Here is an 18,822-nt window from a genome sequence, read left to right as displayed (position 1 = left end):
AAAAGTTGATAAACTCATTTGGGTTGAGATTGCGAAAATATTTGATAGCCAGGAAAATGGGAATAGACTATACCGTTATGCGTCAAACGCCTTCTTTATACTTTTGTTAGCATCAAATGAGTCTAAAAGTTTTATTGCCATTCTTCAAATCGCATTTGTCAGTTACTGTTTGCGTTAAATGGAGTAAAATGTTTAGCGTTAGCGTTAATTTAAGCTAAAGCTATTGTTGATTAATCTGACAAATATGAACGCGTGTGTAAGTTTACAGATAAAAACATTAAAAATAAGTATAATATTATATACTTTATAAATTGTATGCGACCGAAGGGCTTTTTTGGATTTTCCTTCATCAGTAACGCTCAAAGCCAAATATTTTAAAGCCTAAGATTACAAAACAGAGGCGGAAGAAACCAAAGGAACATTCAAAACTCATATATCGAGATAAACTGACAATGCCATGGTAACAGTTTATAACATAAAGGAGAGTAAAACGGGAGCATAACCTGACTATTAAATCAATAATAGCAGATATAAGACAACAACCCAAAGAAACACATGAGTGCACACGCTGAAATGTCTCGCCTTCTTTACTAACCATTGAATTTATGTTGATAGTCCTAAATACAAAGCTTTACTACAAGTAACACATAAACTTAACATGATCCAAGAAAATGAGGTCAAGGTCAGATAAACCAAACGAGAAATACATGTACACCTTACAATTATTCAATAAACCAAACATAGTTGACCTATTGCTTATTGTTTCTAAGAAACAGTCTTAAACAAGAAAACTTAACATTGACCAATGAACCATGAAAATGAGGTCAAGGTCAGATGAACCATGCCAGACAGACATGTACACCTTACAATCAATTTAGGCATTAAATATAGTTGACCTATTGCTTATAGTATCTAAGAAACAAATTTAACCATGAAAACTTAACATTGACCAATGAACCATGAAAATGAGGTAAACGTCAGATGATACCTGCCAGACAGACATATACACCTAACAATCCTTTCATACATCAAATATAGTTGATCTATTGCTTATAGTTGAAGAAAAACAGACCAAAACACAAAAACTTAACACTGAGAAATGAACCGTGAAAATGAGGTCAAGGTCAAATAAAACCTGCGAGACTGACATGTTCATCATAAAATATTTCCATACACCATTTATAGTTGACCTATTGCATATAGTATTAGAAAAAAATACCAAAACTCAAAAACTTAACTTTGACCACTGAACCATGAAAATGACGTCAAGGTCAGATGACACCTACCAGTTGGACATGTACACCTTACAATCATTCCATATACCAAATATAGTAGTACTGCTTATAGTATCTGATATATGGACTTGACCACGAAAACTTAACCTTATTCACTGATCCATGAAATGAGGTCGAGGTCAAATGAAAATTGTCTGACGGGCATGAGGACCTTACAAGGTACGCACATACTAAATATAGTTATCATATTACCCATAATAAGAAAGAAATTAACATTACAAAAAATATTGACTTTTTTTTCAAGTAGTCACTGAACCATGAAAATGAGGTCAAGGACAATGGACATATGACAGACGGAAACTTCGTAACATAAGGCATCTATATACAAAGTATGAAGCATCCAGGTCTTCTAGCTTCTAAAATATAAAGCTTTTAAGAAGTTAGCTAACGCCGCCGCCGCCGACGGATCACTATCCCTATGTCGAGCTTTTTGCGACAAAAGTCGCAGGCTCGTCAAAAACGACATCTACATATCAACATACAGTCTTCAATAGTAGATAAGTCCCTGTACAATATGCCTAGTTTAGAATTTCCCCTAATCTTGAAAATTGGTGAATATATTAAACAGAGACTAACCTTTACATTTCTCACAAAAATACATTTCTTAAAGGGGCATTAGCTGTCAAATTCATGTTTACCGATTTGACTCAAATTCTCATATTTCATTTATATCATACTATAACGTATATCTACATTGCAAAAAGGTCGAAAATAAACAATTAACATTGCATTGACTAGATAACATGTATCAGCATTTCGAGTGTATTCTAGACATGAATTATCATTGATATGACCATGATTATATGTTAACTGTTTACAAAACTTTTTTCGAAATACGAAGATTTTTCTACCTCAGGAATAGATTACTTTAGCTGTATTTGGCAAAACTTGTAGGAAGTATTCATTCAAAAATCATAAGCTTATTTAAAGAAATAGTTTGCACTTTATTTGGCCTTCTTAACTTTTTTTATTCGAGCGTCACTGATGAATCTTTTGTAGACGAAACGCAAGTATGGCGTACAAAATTTCAATCCTGGTATCTATGATGAGTTCATTTAGTCTAGACACCATCTTATTAACCATGAAGATGACCTCTGATGACTGCCGAAGGTCATATCACCCGATATAAACATAAATAGAAATAGAAATGACATCGAGCACGTGCAATTGGATTTTTCTAGGTCTGTCTGATTTCATAATATAGTAAAAAAAAATATGTTAATCATCGTTTTCACCGTATAAGAATGATTTTTGTGGATCGAATCAGTCCACCAAATGGTTCATCCTTGTTTCACTTTCAATGTCGACATTCTTTTCCTTTTGATAGCTAGATACAACTAGTACATGCGTAAACTATTTCCAGCTAAGGGGTTAAATTTAAGGTGACATGAATACAGATTCAATGAATTTAATTTATTGACTACATCAGCGATATTTTTTAGCTTATTTTGACGCTATATTACTTCACAATTCCACTTTCATTTCTGAAAATGTCCTGTACTAAGTCAGGAATATGGCAGTTGTTATCAAATAGTCCGTTTCTATGTACGTTGGCGTTTGTTTTTGTTGCAGTTTTGTTGCAGTTCAGTGTTTCTGTTGTTCCGTTGTTTTCCTCTTATAGTTGATGTGTTTCCCTCGGTTTTAGTTTGTAACCCGGATTTGTTTTCGCTTATTCGATTTATGACTACTGAACAGTGGTATACTACTGTTGCATTTATTTATTAATGTTTGAAACAAAAATAATCATATTTTAAATTTTTGTCTAAATCATGGCTAATGTCCCTTTAAGGGACAGATAATATTAGAAACAAACGAGGTTCAAAACTAGGGACAGGTACATGATCTTGTATAGCGGGGTTAAATTAGTTTTTAGCCCTCAACCCACTCTGCCAACATAATCGTGTTTGACATTTCTAATTTTATTCAAACAATAAAAGAATCTGATATTAGGATTAATTTAGATGAACAAGTCCAATGACACATTCAGGTCCCAAAGGATATAATTGTATGAAAATATTATCTAAGCATGGCAGTACTCGTTTAATCATCAAATGTCATCAAAGTTCTATTGTAGAATAATTACAACTCTAAACGCATCATGTTTGAAGTAAACTAAACTATGTCAATGTCTTACGTCTCCTTATGTTCTTCCATCTAGGAAATAAGCATAAAACATGATATTCCAGCGTTGATCAAAACTTAAATATTGCATAAAATAAACAATCGATTTTATTATTAACTACAATTCATTTACTTTAAAATCTAATTACAGCTTTTTAATTTTTGCAGGATTATGTATGGCATATTTAAGATACAGTCATTTCATCATCATAAGTTTCATGGATTATGCACCAAAAAAAAAGAAATATCGATAAGTTTCCTGTCAGTAGAGTTCAAATTTTGAGGAATAATATCCTTTGAGTAATAATTAAAGCCCAAAACACAGACACAAAAAAATGTTACAACTAAGGTCAAATGAATGCTGAAAAAAAGAAAATTATTCATCTGTCCATAAACTTTTTAGTTGTTGAACTTTGACATCGGATTTAGACATTACTATTTTATTTCCTATTCTACTAATGACATATTGTATTCTGCACTTCGACTTATAGGTTGCACTTTGTAAATATAGCTGTTTCTCAAACCACGCCTCTTTTGGGGAGATATATAATATTCATAGATATTTCGTTTTGTTTACGTACTGGTTCCCAGATATGATATCTATGTTTCATCTCATAGAGACATATCTTGGGAATGTTACCAGTATAAAAACATATGGTTGCGGTGAAAATTGAATTCTGAAGTAGGCCCAAAGTGACGGTAGGGGTAGTACAGAATTTTAGTATAAGTTCAAACTCTAACAAGTTCGTGGCATATAAATGTTGAAAATATGCCGCACAGCCCTATGTTTTGACCTTTGAATAAAATAGTAGTGCATATCAACTTTCCATTCTAGGATATATTTTTTTACGAAACTTCATAGTAAATGCAACTTTCAAATAAATATATTCATGATTTCTGTTAGTTACTATTTGTATCTTCTTAATTGATTTATGAGATTTAAACATCGGTGAACTACAGTTGCACTTAGTTTTCTCAATCATACTCGCTTCTGTAACCTTAAATTTGTTCCATGCAACAAAATATTCTGAAATTCTAATGACTAGAAGATAATCTACAAAACAGCGTCTATCATTTCCAAACACTCATCATCTTTCAAGCGATCAGTGTATTACATTCAATTAAACTGATCTACTATATGGTTCCAACCAAGTAACTAGATAACCAGTTTTAAATAATTTTATGTTTCAGGAAATTGCAAATGGATTTTAGGTGCATATAATTACTTAGTGCACTAAAGGTGGGATATTTGAACGGAATAATTTCGCTATTTTAGACCACATCTCGTAAAACTAAATCTTACTTAATATAACTTGAAAATTATTTAATGTATGCATCTAATTGTATTCTTTCATGTGTAGTAGGAGATCAATGAGAAGGGAGTAATACCAAACATCAAAAGTAAATGTCTGAAAGAGTATTTATTTATAAGTGGTTGCATTACTAGGAAACCATTGGAAAACAAATCCTCCGCACAATATACCCCCAGAATCGTTTAGATCATTAGGTACTGGGTATTTTTGAAAGATAGTTTGAAACTTGTAGTTTAGGAGGAGTCGGGGATATTAAGAACAGAAGGTCAAACGAACGGAATTAATGGACAGCGGAATAAACAACTATTGCTATCTAGAGTTCATGGCCAAAAGTATTCCTCACCTACATTTGTTTTCATTTTTACAAATAAGGTGTTGAAAAACGCATAATTGTCAAACGAAAATTTGTTTAATTAGTCATAGTTTTGTCTTCAGCTGTTTTTGTTTTCTCTTGATGTGAACACGTATAATATTTTTTTACAATTTAATTTGGTTAAAATATATAGCAAATTTCTGAACAGAAAATGATATTTTTTATTGTATTTGCAAAAAAACTCACAAAAAGGATTAGACATTAGTTAGTCCAACTTAGATCATCTTCTTCTAAGATACAATATTAGTCAATAGAATTTCATAGCATGCATATATCAAATTTATTATTACACAATATATAATCAAACACCTGTAATTAAGAGACATATTAAGAAACAGTATAGAAAAGGGAAAATTAGGAAGAAGTGTGTGTATGTGTGGATCACTACATTCAGCTTATATACATGATTAAACAATGAATCTTTTGGTCTTTTTTATATAATCAAAACCATTCCTAAATATTTCTTCATTTTGCTCATTTGTCAGATTTATACAACCAGATGTTATAATATCTAGATCCAACACAATGTCATCTGGTAACCAACTAAGACTATTCCCAAGAATGTGACATAAATTGTTAAATAAAGGACATTTAAAGAAGAAATGATTAGAATCTTCGCGGGGAAACCCACATCGACAAGATGGATCTGATACAATATTTATTTGAAAGAGATCAAAATTAAGCTATGTAGTTGAACATCTAAATTGCGTTAAAATAATATTGAGGTTTCTTGGACCAAATGCCTAGTAACTAGGCACCGTTTTATTACCGACTCTAAAACTCTTTTTTAATTCATTTTTAAATTTTGATAAAGTTTCTGTTTTTCGCACGGATATGTCCAATTTATTCCATTGCCTAATAGTTGATGGGATAAATGAGTCACTACTTATCGAAAGCCTACAAAAAGGTACCATAATATCTTCACCATTTCTTACAGGATATGTAATTGTACTTTGTATCGACGGTGGAACCAATTCACAAAGATAATAAGGGGCTTTTCCGTTATACGTGTTGTAAAGCATTTGCAGTTTTCTTCTTCTGTGACGGTCTTGAAGAGATTCCCATCCAATTTCTTTATAAATTGGAACGCCACAAGATGCAACTTTTCTTGTTTGTGTTTATCTCATGAGGAGATAAAAATGCTCCACAACAAAACATACAACCAAATAAAGAAATAAAACTGTGACAATTATGCTTCTATTGGTACCAAGTTGTTTAAAATCAAACCAAAAATGACCCAAAATATTTTTTGAAAAAACGTAGTTTGATATGAAATATATAATGAAAAATCCCGTGACGAATACTTATAGCATCACTCTGTATCTCCGTTTAACTGACTGGGAATATAGCAAGCCAATATTAACAAACAATGAACAATTCATATCCACAGGGAAACAAAGAAATATTGACAGAAGTTTACAAACAAAAAATGAAAACAACGAAAGATAGAAAAAAGTACACAAAATATTGCGATAAATTTTATTCACACCCATTAGAATATAAGCAATAAAAACAACACATGCTAATGTTTTGGCAATTGCTAAAAAAAAAAAAAAAAGCAACAAAATCTATCTTTTTTAAAATTAAAAGACCAAGATGATTACAAACGAGTAAAATTTCGGTCTCAGAGATGCCGTCAAATTAATAAGGTCTCTAACATCACTAGTGTTTGTCGACTCCCATCCTAAAAATCAAATGTTTGCTCCATTTAGTGAAAAAAACTTTAGTAGATATGACCTTCTTTTATTTTAGGGAACCCTGTTCTTTAGGTTTAGTGTTCCGTTTAGGGTTAGGTTCGTTTTAAGAATTTTTTAGCAGTTCAGTGTTTCTGTTGTTCCGTTTTATTTCCTCTTATAGTTGATGTGTTTCCTCATTTTTGGTTTGTGACCCGGATTTGTTTCAGTTAAATCGATTTATGACTATTGAACAGCGGTATACTACTATTGCCTTTATTTGTGTTAGGATTAGGTTTAAGAGCTACGGCTAGTGATAGGTTTAGATATGGTTAAGTGTTAGTTTAAGGGTTAATTTGTTATAGCCATATATGGTGTGTGTCCCCTAGAGAAAATGTAGGTCGAAATGATTTTCTGTTTCTCTTAAGCCTGTTTATGTGATTTTTCTTTTTGTTCAGCCAATAGTTAGTCTTGTCTGATTTCTCACCAAGCTGGTGTACTATTACAAGGATTAGTAACCATTTATATATTTAAAACGTACATGCAAAAATATTTCTTGTCTTTTATATAAAATAAACTAAGAAGATTATTTAAAACCTAGCATATATGCATAAGCGTATTGATGAAACATATAGATTTATATGGTAACTGCCTTTTTATCCTATTGCCGTGATATTAAAGCTTAATATTAAATGTGCCTGATTACATGTTATTATGTATTATACTTTATAAATATACTCCGAACCACAAGAACAGGGTTCAGATGTCTATCGTGATATACAGTTACAAGGTACAATGTCAAAGTACTTTTTTCATAATTACCTACTTTAAAAGAGTTCAAATTACAAGAAAAAATAGCTTTTTAAAAATTTACTTCTTCAATTTTCATAGAGTTTAACGGCAATACATCAGTTTCGCCATCCTTCATCAACATTGACAATGATACTTATTCTCACCTTTTATCAATTCTCAGCTAATCAAGTTTGTAAATTTTACAAAAAAAAATAAGATAACCATTTCAACTCATCAAGGAAAGGATAACCTTAGATTGTTTTATTTGTTACCCCGTTTGTTATAAGACCCAACATGTGGTTAACAGCAACAGAAACTGCTTTAAGCTGACATGATACTTGTCTCAAGCACACCCCTCATCAGGCACATCTGTAACCAATCACATAAAACTTTGGAGCATTAAACCACATAATAATAGAAACTATCCAAAGTATACGTTGCAAAAAAATGCAAAATAAGTCTAAGCACAAATACATCATTTATAAAAGAGAGGCGAAAGATACCAAAGGGACACTCAAACTCATAAGTCGAAAATAAACTGACAACGCCATGGCTAAAAAGGAAAAAGACCAACAGACAAACAAGAGTACACAAAACACAACATTGAAAACTAAAGACTGAGCAACACGAACTACACAAAACACAACATTGAAAACTAAAGACTGAGCAACACGAACTACACAAAACACAACATTGCAAACTAAAGACTGAGCAACACGAACTGATAACGAAGTATTCATATCATACCAGAACTGTAACAATGACAGCTGGGAAATTTTGATATCTTTGATGAGTTTTTAATGACGAAGTTTTAGAAGATACTGTCAAATGTATTTGCTCACCTTAGTCGTAGATATCTTATATAAATAACACTGATATATTTTCCCCAATGCCGAATTACATCGTCATGCTTTGATCTGCCATTTTGCAATGCTGCTACATTTCGTGAATGTTCAGCTTATTAAACAAATTGATGACCACAAATTCTATTTCAAATTTAATAAAATCACAGATTGGTTCTTTTTCAATTAGATATGACAGGTACTCAAATAATAATTATAAATAATTATGTTCATGTTATAGCAATTTGATTCAAATAACGTGATAAAAAGACATCCTGACAATTCATTTTTTATTAACAAATACAAATGTACTAAGCGAGCCGGATGTTCTAAGGGATGGATCAGATAAACCATCAGGTAATGTTGTTTAAAAGTTGAATAACAACAAAAAAAAACAAAAAAAAAACATTCCATTACATCCCATCTCTAATGTCTTTACTCTTCTCGGTTATAGGTGAAATGGGTGCCTTGGTGGCTGAATGGTCTAAGTAGTCGAACTACTGTATCAGTAGCATGTCAACACTGAGGTAGTGAGTTCGAATACCGCACGTGGTGTGCATTCGACTCCTGTCTTAATTGACTGAGATTTTCAGTTTTCCTACCGATGGTCTGTGGTTCTCTCCGGGCACTCCGGCTTCCTCCACCAATGAAAGCTGTCAACCACGAAATAGCACAATAGTGCTGAAAGTGACGTTTAACAAAAATCAATCATTCAATCAATAAAGGTGAGATGACAAATGAATTAAATAATTATTGTAACACGTCAAAATATATATTTGGTATATGATTCATCAAATAAACAATGGACCTTACGTAAATTGTTGTCAAAAGGGAAGTTGCAATCGGGTGAATAATGCATCCTGCCATAGAAATGCGTTATTGTTACACAAGTAATGTATAAGAAGAGTACTAATAAACAGTGATTAACTATTTGTATGGAGTGGCTAATGCAAGGTTTTAAGAACTCTGTGATGAAACAGCAGTCAAACATTTTCTTGATTAGCACTTTCCACACTTTTTTGTCAATCTGTTTATGTTTCTGATTTATTGACGTACATTTAATAATAATAAAAAAAAAACAATCATGAAAAAAATCAAAAATATCATCATCGAAGCTATCTGTATCAACTTATCAGTTTACTCAACAATAACTTCACTTCAATGTCTTTTTTGTCTTAGAACATTAAAAGGGACTTTAAATGTTATTCAAATATTCGACTGTTTGTTCAAGTAGGCCACTCAGCAAAGCAATATCAAATCTTAAAAAATCGAAATAGGTGATTGGTTAATATTAACCAAGAGCTACTCATCCCTATTTTTAAACCATATCCTAAAAAAAATATGACATAGCTCATTTTGGTCGAGATCGCTGAATTTTTTATAGTCAGGACGGTGGAAATGGTCTTTATCGTAATGCGTGAAATGCCCTCTATATACCTTTTGTTTATTGTTAGCATCGAATGAGACTAAAAATTTTAATGTCATTCTTCAAATCGCATTTGTCAGTTACTGTTTGCGTTAGATGGAGTAAAATGTTTATCGTTAGCGTTAATTTAAACAAAAGTTATTGTTAATAAATCTTACAGATTTAAATGCGTGGCTTTGTTTACAGATAAAAATATTAAAAATATATATTACCATCACTTACTAATGAAAATAGCCCTTTATAAACTGTATTTGTCCGAAAGGCTTTTCTGGATTTTCCTTCATCAGTAACGCTCAAAGCCAAATATTTTAAAGCCTAAGATTACAAAATAGAGGCGGAAGATATCAAAGGGACATTCAAAACTCATAAGTCGAGATAAACCGACAACGCCATGGCAGCAGTTTATATCACAAAAGAGAGTATAATGAGAGCATAATCTGACTATCATATTAATAAAAGCAGATATATGACAGAAATCCAACGAACAAAAAGACATCTTCATATCAACATACAGTCTTCAATAATAGATAAGTCTCTGTACGACATTCCTAGGTTAAATTTGCCCCGAGTCTTAAAAACTTGTGAATAAATTCACCAGAGACTATCCTTTACATTTCCCCCAATACCACATTTCTTAAGGGAATATAACATTCAGATAACACTAGAAACAAACGAGGTTTTAGACTAAGGACAGGTATATGAATTTGTATAGCGGGGTTAAATAAGTTTTAGTACTCAATCCACTACGTCAAAATAATTGTATTTGACATTCTTAATCTTTATTTATTCAAACAATAACTGAATCTGATATTTAAACTAATTAAGATGAACAAATCCAATGACACATTCGGGTCCCAAAGGATTCAGATGTATGGAAAGATTATCTGAGCATCAAAGTACTTCATGTAATCATCAAATGTCATCAAAGTTCTATTGTAAAATAATTACAACTTCAAACGCAATCATGTTTGAAGTACACACAACTATGTCAATGCCTTATGGATGTGCCCTCTTTGGATCTTCCATCTAGGAAATAAGCATAATTGTTTTGGTTCTAATTGGCTATGAACTAGCTTTCAGTAACTGGGAGTACTCATAATCGGTGCTTTGTGTCTAAATATTGTTTTGTGCAAGTATTTTTGTGCCTAATACCGATCAATTGGGTAAAGCCATTTGCAACTGATTTTTACAGTTTGTTCTTTTACACCACTGTTTCAGTTAAGTGAGAGGGTCGAGTGCTCACAAACATGTTAAACCCCAACACATTATCTGTGCGTCTGTCAGGAGACTAATTCAGCGGTTGTTTTACGGTTTGTTCTTATACACCACTGTTTCAGTTAAATGAGAGGGTCGAAATGTCTGTCATATTTGATTTTTTTTACATTATTTTATAATAAATAAGGCCGATGGTTTTCTCGTTTGAATTGTTTCACATTTTTTAATGTCGGGGCCTTTTAAAGCTGATTATACGGTATGGGTTTTCTCATTGTTGAAGGCCGTACACGGACCTATATTTGCTTACATCCACGCCATTTGAACTCTAGTGGACAGTATCCTTATTAATATATGAAACATGATATACAATCGTTGATCATTACTTACAAATTGCATATTATAAACAATCGATTTAATTATTAGCTACAATTCATTCAGTTTTAAATCAAATTACAGTTCTTAAATGTTTGCATGATTATGTATGGCATGATTACGATGCAGTCATCTCTTTATCATAAGTTTCGTGGATTATGCATAAAAGAAAGAAATAATTTTAAATTTCCTGCCAGCAGAATAAAATTTTGAGGAATAATATGCTTTGTATATCGATTAAAGCACAAAACCCAAACGAAGAGTGTCACAACTTAGGTCAAATAATTTTACAGAAAAAAAAAATGAATTTATTTTTTCGTAAATGTTTTTGACAATTTCCTGAGCCTTTTACGTAAAGGAGAACCATCTGATGTTAAGAAGTGAGCTGGTGCGGAAAGAAATTAAAAAAATATTTTCGATTTGAAAAAATAGGGAAACGTCATGATAAAAAAACACAATGAATTCATTTGATTTATGGAACCTGTACTTTAGAGTTAGAGTTCAGTTTATGGTTAGGTTTGTTTTATGTTAGGATTAGGTTTAAGGGCTTTGGTTAGTGATAAGTTTAGGTACGGGTTAGTGTTATTTCTATGGTTAAGGTTAATTTATTATTACCATATATGTTTTGGGGTCCATACAGTAAATGAAGGCCGAAATGATGTTCTATCTCTTTTAAGCCTGTTTGTGCAATGTTTCCTTTTCGGTCAATAGTTAGTCTCGTCTGATTTCCCACCATTCTGTTGTATTATTGGAAGGATTAGTAATCATATTACGTACATGCAAATTTATATCTGGCTTTCTAAATAGAATAAACTAAGAAGATTATTTGAAACCTAGCAAATATGCATAAGCGTATTGAATAATGTAGATTGAGATGATAAATGCCTTGTTATCCTATTGCCGTGCAGTTAAGGCTTATTTTTAAATGTGTCCGATTATTTATATAAATATATATATTTATATGTATTATACCTTATAAATATACTCCAAACCACGAGAACAGGATCCAAATGTCTATCTTGATATACAGTTACAAAGAACAAGTTAAAAGTACCTTTTCATAATCATGTATTTTAAAAGAAGTCAAACAACATTTCTGCAATGTTCATACACGTTTAACGGCAATATCTCAGTGCATCGGCATTGGAAATGATTCTTGTCTCGTCTTTATAAATTCTTTGAAAATTTTACTGAACAAACTTAACATAATCATTTTATCTCATCAAGGTAAGATTAACCTTAGATTGTTTCCTTTTTTATCCTTTTGTAACATGTGGTTATACATCTGAGGGTGTCCAAACTTTACGGATGAATGTTCCTGATGAAGGTAAATCCAGCCATGCGCATTAAACTAAATAATGTTGGACGAATAAGAAAAGTTGACATGTACGTTCAACGTAAATTTGACACTTCGCGTTGGTTACTATATAAATAACACATAACTGAGAGGGTGATAGAGCAGATTGTTACCCCGAGAAAACATTGTCAACTGAGGCGAAGCCAAGGTTGACAATGTCTTTTCGAGGGGCAACAATCTGCTCTATCGCCCTCTCAGATATGTGTTATTTAATTTATTATACTTAATGTTCTGTTATTACTATGACGTCTTGTACATAACAACTATCCGTATTTAATAAAGCGCACACTTGATCAAGCGTCTCAGTGAAGGGTAATAGAGTATTTGCCATAGGATAGATAGATAGAGTCGTATTTAATAAAGCGCACACTTGATCAAGCGTCTATGTGAAGGGTAATAGAGTATTTACCATAGAATAGAGTAAATTATTCCACTGTTTATACCTATTGATAGTTTAATCAATATTTGATTGGTTGAGACTATCCCACGTGTCATTGAACAAATCTTCATATTCCATTCTGAGGATCATATTCCCTTCTGAAATGTCGGGATTACATCGTGCGACGTTACGCGCGGCTAATGTACATAACGTTTTGAACTTCTTATTCTTTTTAAAATAGCGATAGCAAAAATCATTATCATGTTCAAATTTATTTCAGACGATAAAACAAAAAGACTAATAATTAAATTTTGCTCCGTACTGTTTATCAATGGGTATGTCGTGTTTAGTTTAACTTATAAATACAAGCGGATAAGAAAACAAAATGTATGCAAAATATTTTTTAATGTATTGATAGTAAACAAAGCATAGGCAGTGGAATAAAACATTCATTTTTACCTTTGCCTCGGGAGATATGAAGATTTGCTCACCCTCGAAAAATCATATTTCCCTCGGGCAGAGCCCTCGTGAAATATGAATATTCTTGGGTGAACAAATCTTCATATCTCCCTCAGGCACGGGAAATAAATGTATATTGTCTCCCTCGTATTAACCAATCAAAATCTGGCATTTTGACATGAAGTATAATAAGATAAAGTAACTGATTATAGGTATGCTGAAACAGATACAATTATCATCTTTTTTTTAATTTCATATCCATGTTGCCACGAAAAATGCTTTACACATTTAGGCTTATGAATTCGTGAACTGACACTGATTTTAATGACTGGAAAATTATTAGTTTCAATATTGAATATGTGCTAATTAAGGCCGAATCAAAGGGGTTATGGAAACTTGTATAGATTTCATGTGACCAGTTAACAACATAAAAAAAAACACTTTTGCGGGCTTCTGAGGCCGTGGTGAAAGAAAGTACTCAGTTTTAAATATTCGTGCAAGAGATACATAACTTTCTAAAATAAATGTTCCCTTTCATTTTTTCTTATAAAATGAATATAAATTTTGCAAGTTTATAAAAATTAATATCTCAGTCAAGTATTGTCATTTTAAAGTGGACCCTCATTTCCCCTGCAATTTTTACTCTGATTCAATCGATTGGCTGGATATGAAAACAATGTCAACCGAGAGTGTAACGTACAGTAATTTTTGTTTTTGTTTCTTATTGAATTGACTAAATACTTCCTTGCAGTAAATTAAAACAGGTAATAAATACAGGTATTCAATGCATAAATCTAATCCAGGAAATAAGTTTCCTCTGGACAAATAAGTTTGTAAAGTTGATTATAACTGATTTAATTTATCACTTAGTACAACATTTCCTGTAGACAAATACTCCAATTCACCCAAATGACGTTTTCAACAAAACAATTGATACTAAGTATTCATAGGTACTAGTATATGATAAAAACAGATATTAAGCATACTTTAGTTTTAATAAGCACTTATAAAAAGCAATTACATGTACCATGGTTACTGATGATGTAGGTCAATTACTTAATAAAAAGGGTCAATGAAAACTTGTATTTTTTTCATTTGTGTTTTCATTTAAGGACATGCAAATGGGATTCCAAATTCAAAACTTTTTTTCGGTCAGTAACCTGTATAACCTTTCCCAGAATGCAAAGCAATTCATTAAGTTTAACAAAACTGTTTTGTCCTATGACCTAAAACCAAAACGACTGGTTGATTTATTGTAAGATGGAAAAGGCCAATACAACTGAGCTTCTTCGCAAGACCGCATTATCTGATAAATAGTTTTATTAAAAATAACACGGATATTCAATTAAAAAATTTTACGGTTGCAACCAAATAAAATGGTTTTTTTTTTATTAATGTGGCTTCTAAGAGCATTACAATTTTAAAAATTTTATTTAAATATATGGTAGCTATCTGAAAAATTTAACTTGTAAAATAAGCATTCAGTTCAGTGGGGTGTCTAACGTCAAACTGTTCAGATCTAGAGTTACAACAAAAGATAGCAAGCAATATTTAACTTCGTATAAAAATGATAACATAAATGACAATGACATTCCGTGTCTTCCAATTTGAAATATTGATATAAACTGTTAACTCGGTGAATTGTTGGATGAAGAGGAATAATTAATGTATAGAAAGGTCTTCAATTAACCCGCAACAAAATATTGACATTAAAATTATTTCAACAAATATCAAGGAAGCTATTAGTGTTTATTGTTCTTATTTCCGATTACTTGAAATCCTTTAACTGCTGCGATATTTTGATAATGTATCTAGGAATAGTAAAAAAAGAGTGGAATAAAAACTCATTAAAGATACCTGGCTTATAATTTGGTACGCCAGACGCGCGTTTCTTCTACATAAGACTCGTCAGAGGCGCTCGAATCAAAACTGTTCGGAATAAAAATATACTGGGTATATAAATGGGCCAAGATGTTTTACGTGAAGAAGTTCAGACCAACAATAAGGTCAAAGGAAGTCGTTTCATCAGTTTGTATATGCAAATAACCAGAAAAACAAATTCACTCTCAAATATAGCAGCGTTTGAAACTATTTCACCTAAATACAGAAAATTACCGTTTTGTTGAATTATCAGAACAAAACGGCAAATTTCATTGACAAATTTAATGAAGAAAATACTACCTTTTTACTTTTTCAGTTAATATTTTGTTCCATATTTCATGTGCATAAAACTTATGGACAAAGCGATACCAATTGAAACACATGATTATTTTTAAAGATTTATTTTACTTACCGTGCATACTGCCAGCTGAACAGTTTTTTCTCATTTTGAAGCCCACATAAAAATATCCTATAGCAAGTGAAATTCCATAGGCTAAAAACAAGGTTTGGCAAATAACAAGCATAACTTTTGCCGAGGCTTTATAGAATACAACAAAATCAGAAGTAATAACTATCACCAAATGGACTGCAGTAATAATCAAAATGGCTGAAAATTTCTGAAATTTCGGTGGTCCTATGTCCATCTTAGTTGTGTCCAGTAAAACTAAAAATACCAAGCTGAATGATGAAGTTAGAAAAGGTAAACCAACTGACCACATTATTCTTGCTGTGAGAAAGGGAATGTTATTATAAGCATAATATGGTTCGGTAAAAAGTGTAACAGTTCTTGTGGTGCTGAAAAATATCACCATGAGAAGTAAAGATAAAGTAAGTTTTCCTTTTCCAGCTTTTACAGATTTCAGTAATGCAGCTATACAGATTGCTGAAAATACTAACGCTAAAGCGTAACATATTCCAAAAATATAAACATGTAACGGCCATGCAACACCCCATTCGTTAAATGCAGAATTCCATTCCGGTTCTGGTTCTGGCCACGATTCTGCTTGAGGATCACTGTTGATCAATATGAAACTTTCAGGCAGTAAAGATTCGGGTTCTACTTCAGGTTCTACAGTTGTTTCCGGTTCTGATTCTGACAAAGTGTATTCTGCCTCTGGTTCCACGGACGACTCTGGTTCAGCCGACATTAGAATAAAGTACGAAAAAATTCTAAAATGTTATGCCATAGATTTCTCTGAAAGAAATTTTAAATACTGAAATAAATTTTCAATCAGATTTTAATTTGAACACTCGTTTCAAGCATTTAAGTCCACAATGTTTAAAGTACGATTTACAAGGCTAATTGTTAATATCCTGAACTGATCATTCTAGTTGTTGATTTATAATTAAATCTTTAAAATCTATTTCCTTGTAAAATTGTAAAAACAACAGATAACTCTGATCGTACCTGTGTCACAAATGTATCTGATGTTGATCAATACTGCTGGCAATAAAAAGGTTCGCCACTTTGACTCGCATTAACTAATAATTAACAAATTCACAGACATTAATAGGAATTAATTGTGAAACCGGAAAATACCAATAGTTTTATACTCCAATAAGATCCATTTCACAATGTAGGTAATAAAAATAGCAAATCGTGTTTGGTGACGAAAACAGATCATCAATGTGAGGAAGTAAATCTTTAATGATAGGAAGTCCGTCGATAGACTGAAATTACAAATTTCTTTACGTAATTTGATAAGTATAAAGTTTCTGAAATTAAGGTATTGTTATTTTTTCACCTAGGGATGTTTAGTTACCTCACTGGCAAATATCAGGTGTGTTTGCTTTACCCGATCATTAGATGTCATCAAAACAAATGGACACTGTCAATTCTATAAGGTTTCTACTTATTTAGTAAAGACACTCATTAGTGTCCTCTGTTTAACATCGAGTGGATTTCCATATGCCACAAATTGTAAACTGTTGTACTGTCATGATATATGAGTTCCTTCATAATATAAGTTCCAAATGGAAAAAATATTCAGTAATAGTGTATCCACTGACACAAATGTTACAGTATTTGTTCCATCAGGAACAGATATTATGCCATTGTTTAAACAAAGTTTCCAGGGTACTTCTGTTAGGCGGAACAAAGATACGTTGACATGTTACGAGTCTTCAGTACCATTATTTAGAATATGATTAAATCATGGAGTTATTGAAAGCGATCTGAATTTATTTTAATCGCTCTCGGCCCTACACGATGTATTGGATTTAACGTTCTTATTTCGACCAGACATGGCTACATATTTATACATCCCGCACAACCAAATTGAATCATCTGGCTAGAGTGGGTTTTACCAGAGGGATGAAATAAAGTCTATGTGACCATATTTCTATACACTCTGTAAAGACTTCAGGTTTATATTAGGCAGAGCCAGAAAACGTCAAAATGGAAGAGATCTTGGTCGTGGTTTCTTCCTTTTTACTTTAGAGTACAACCCTTATACATTGATTTCTTTTATAGCGAATAGAAAAAAAAAATCTAGTTATCGCATAATTCGCAAAGAAAAAGTAAAGTTCCATAGCTCTCAAACAACAACTAATCTACAAGTCTACAAACCATATCTGTGTTAGAAGGAAACTATTTGAATACGCCGAATTAAATATTGTTTATTAATTTTCACTGCTTAAAAGGTAATTCAAAAGTTTGTATCAGACTTAAAAAAAAAGAAAGTTATATCCCTTGTAGAAATGGTGGTAAATCATGCATACGGTTTCATTGAAAAACATCGAAAGATACATTATAAAAATAGAAAGCCAAAGGTTATGAATGACAAAAAATCTTAACTTTAAATGATTCTTAGTAAATAAAACTCACCAAACTTTCCTAGTGGATATTAATAGCAAACTATAATTGACATCCCTTTTTGAAAGGTGAGTTGTTTTCATGGCTGTTAAGTTATACAATTTAGAATATGACCATCGATGTGTATGAAAGACTAATGTTTTAAGTGATGTTAACGAAACCATAGAAAGTTGTAAAAGCCATCAAAAATTATGTATATGTAAGAGAATGATAATCCCTTTCTTCATGATTAAGTACGAGCGTTAGCGAGTACTTATCATGAAGTAAGGGATTATCATTCTCTTACAAACTTAGAATATTGTAAAGTGCTCAAGGCTCAAATGATATCTTGATTGGTTGTATTCAAGAATTAGTGTCATTGTCAGTTCAATGTTTATAATTGATGCATGACTTCCTTTTTTGGCATTTCATTTATGGATTAGTTTTAGTGATGTAAGGACATTGTTATAATTTGGGAAATATTAAAACAAAAATGCGTTATAGACATTAGGTGACACAACAGTACAAAG

At 31.9% G+C, this 18,822-nt stretch overlaps 1 protein-coding gene across 1 annotated transcript in view; it reads right to left on the bottom strand.

Moving 5' to 3' along the window:
- LOC127702153 (proline-rich transmembrane protein 4-like) overlaps positions 1 to 16,883 on the bottom strand; it is a 37,933-nt gene extending 21,050 nt beyond the window's left edge. The window contains exon 1 of the mRNA XM_052206258.1: positions 15,911 to 16,883. Coding sequence (XP_052062218.1) covers positions 15,911 to 16,646 — 736 coding nt within the window. The 5' untranslated portion in view covers positions 16,647 to 16,883. The remainder of the gene's footprint in view (positions 1 to 15,910) is intronic.
- Between the last annotated feature and the right edge of the window lie 1,939 nt (positions 16,884 to 18,822).

This window comes from Mytilus californianus, unplaced genomic scaffold (assembly GCF_021869535.1).
Source record: "Mytilus californianus isolate M0D057914Y unplaced genomic scaffold, xbMytCali1.0.p SCAF_5, whole genome shotgun sequence".
NCBI classification, from domain to species: Eukaryota; Metazoa; Mollusca; class Bivalvia; order Mytilida; family Mytilidae; genus Mytilus; species Mytilus californianus.
Note: the sequence above shows the minus strand (reverse complement) of the source record. Positions and strands in the feature narration are given on the sequence as shown.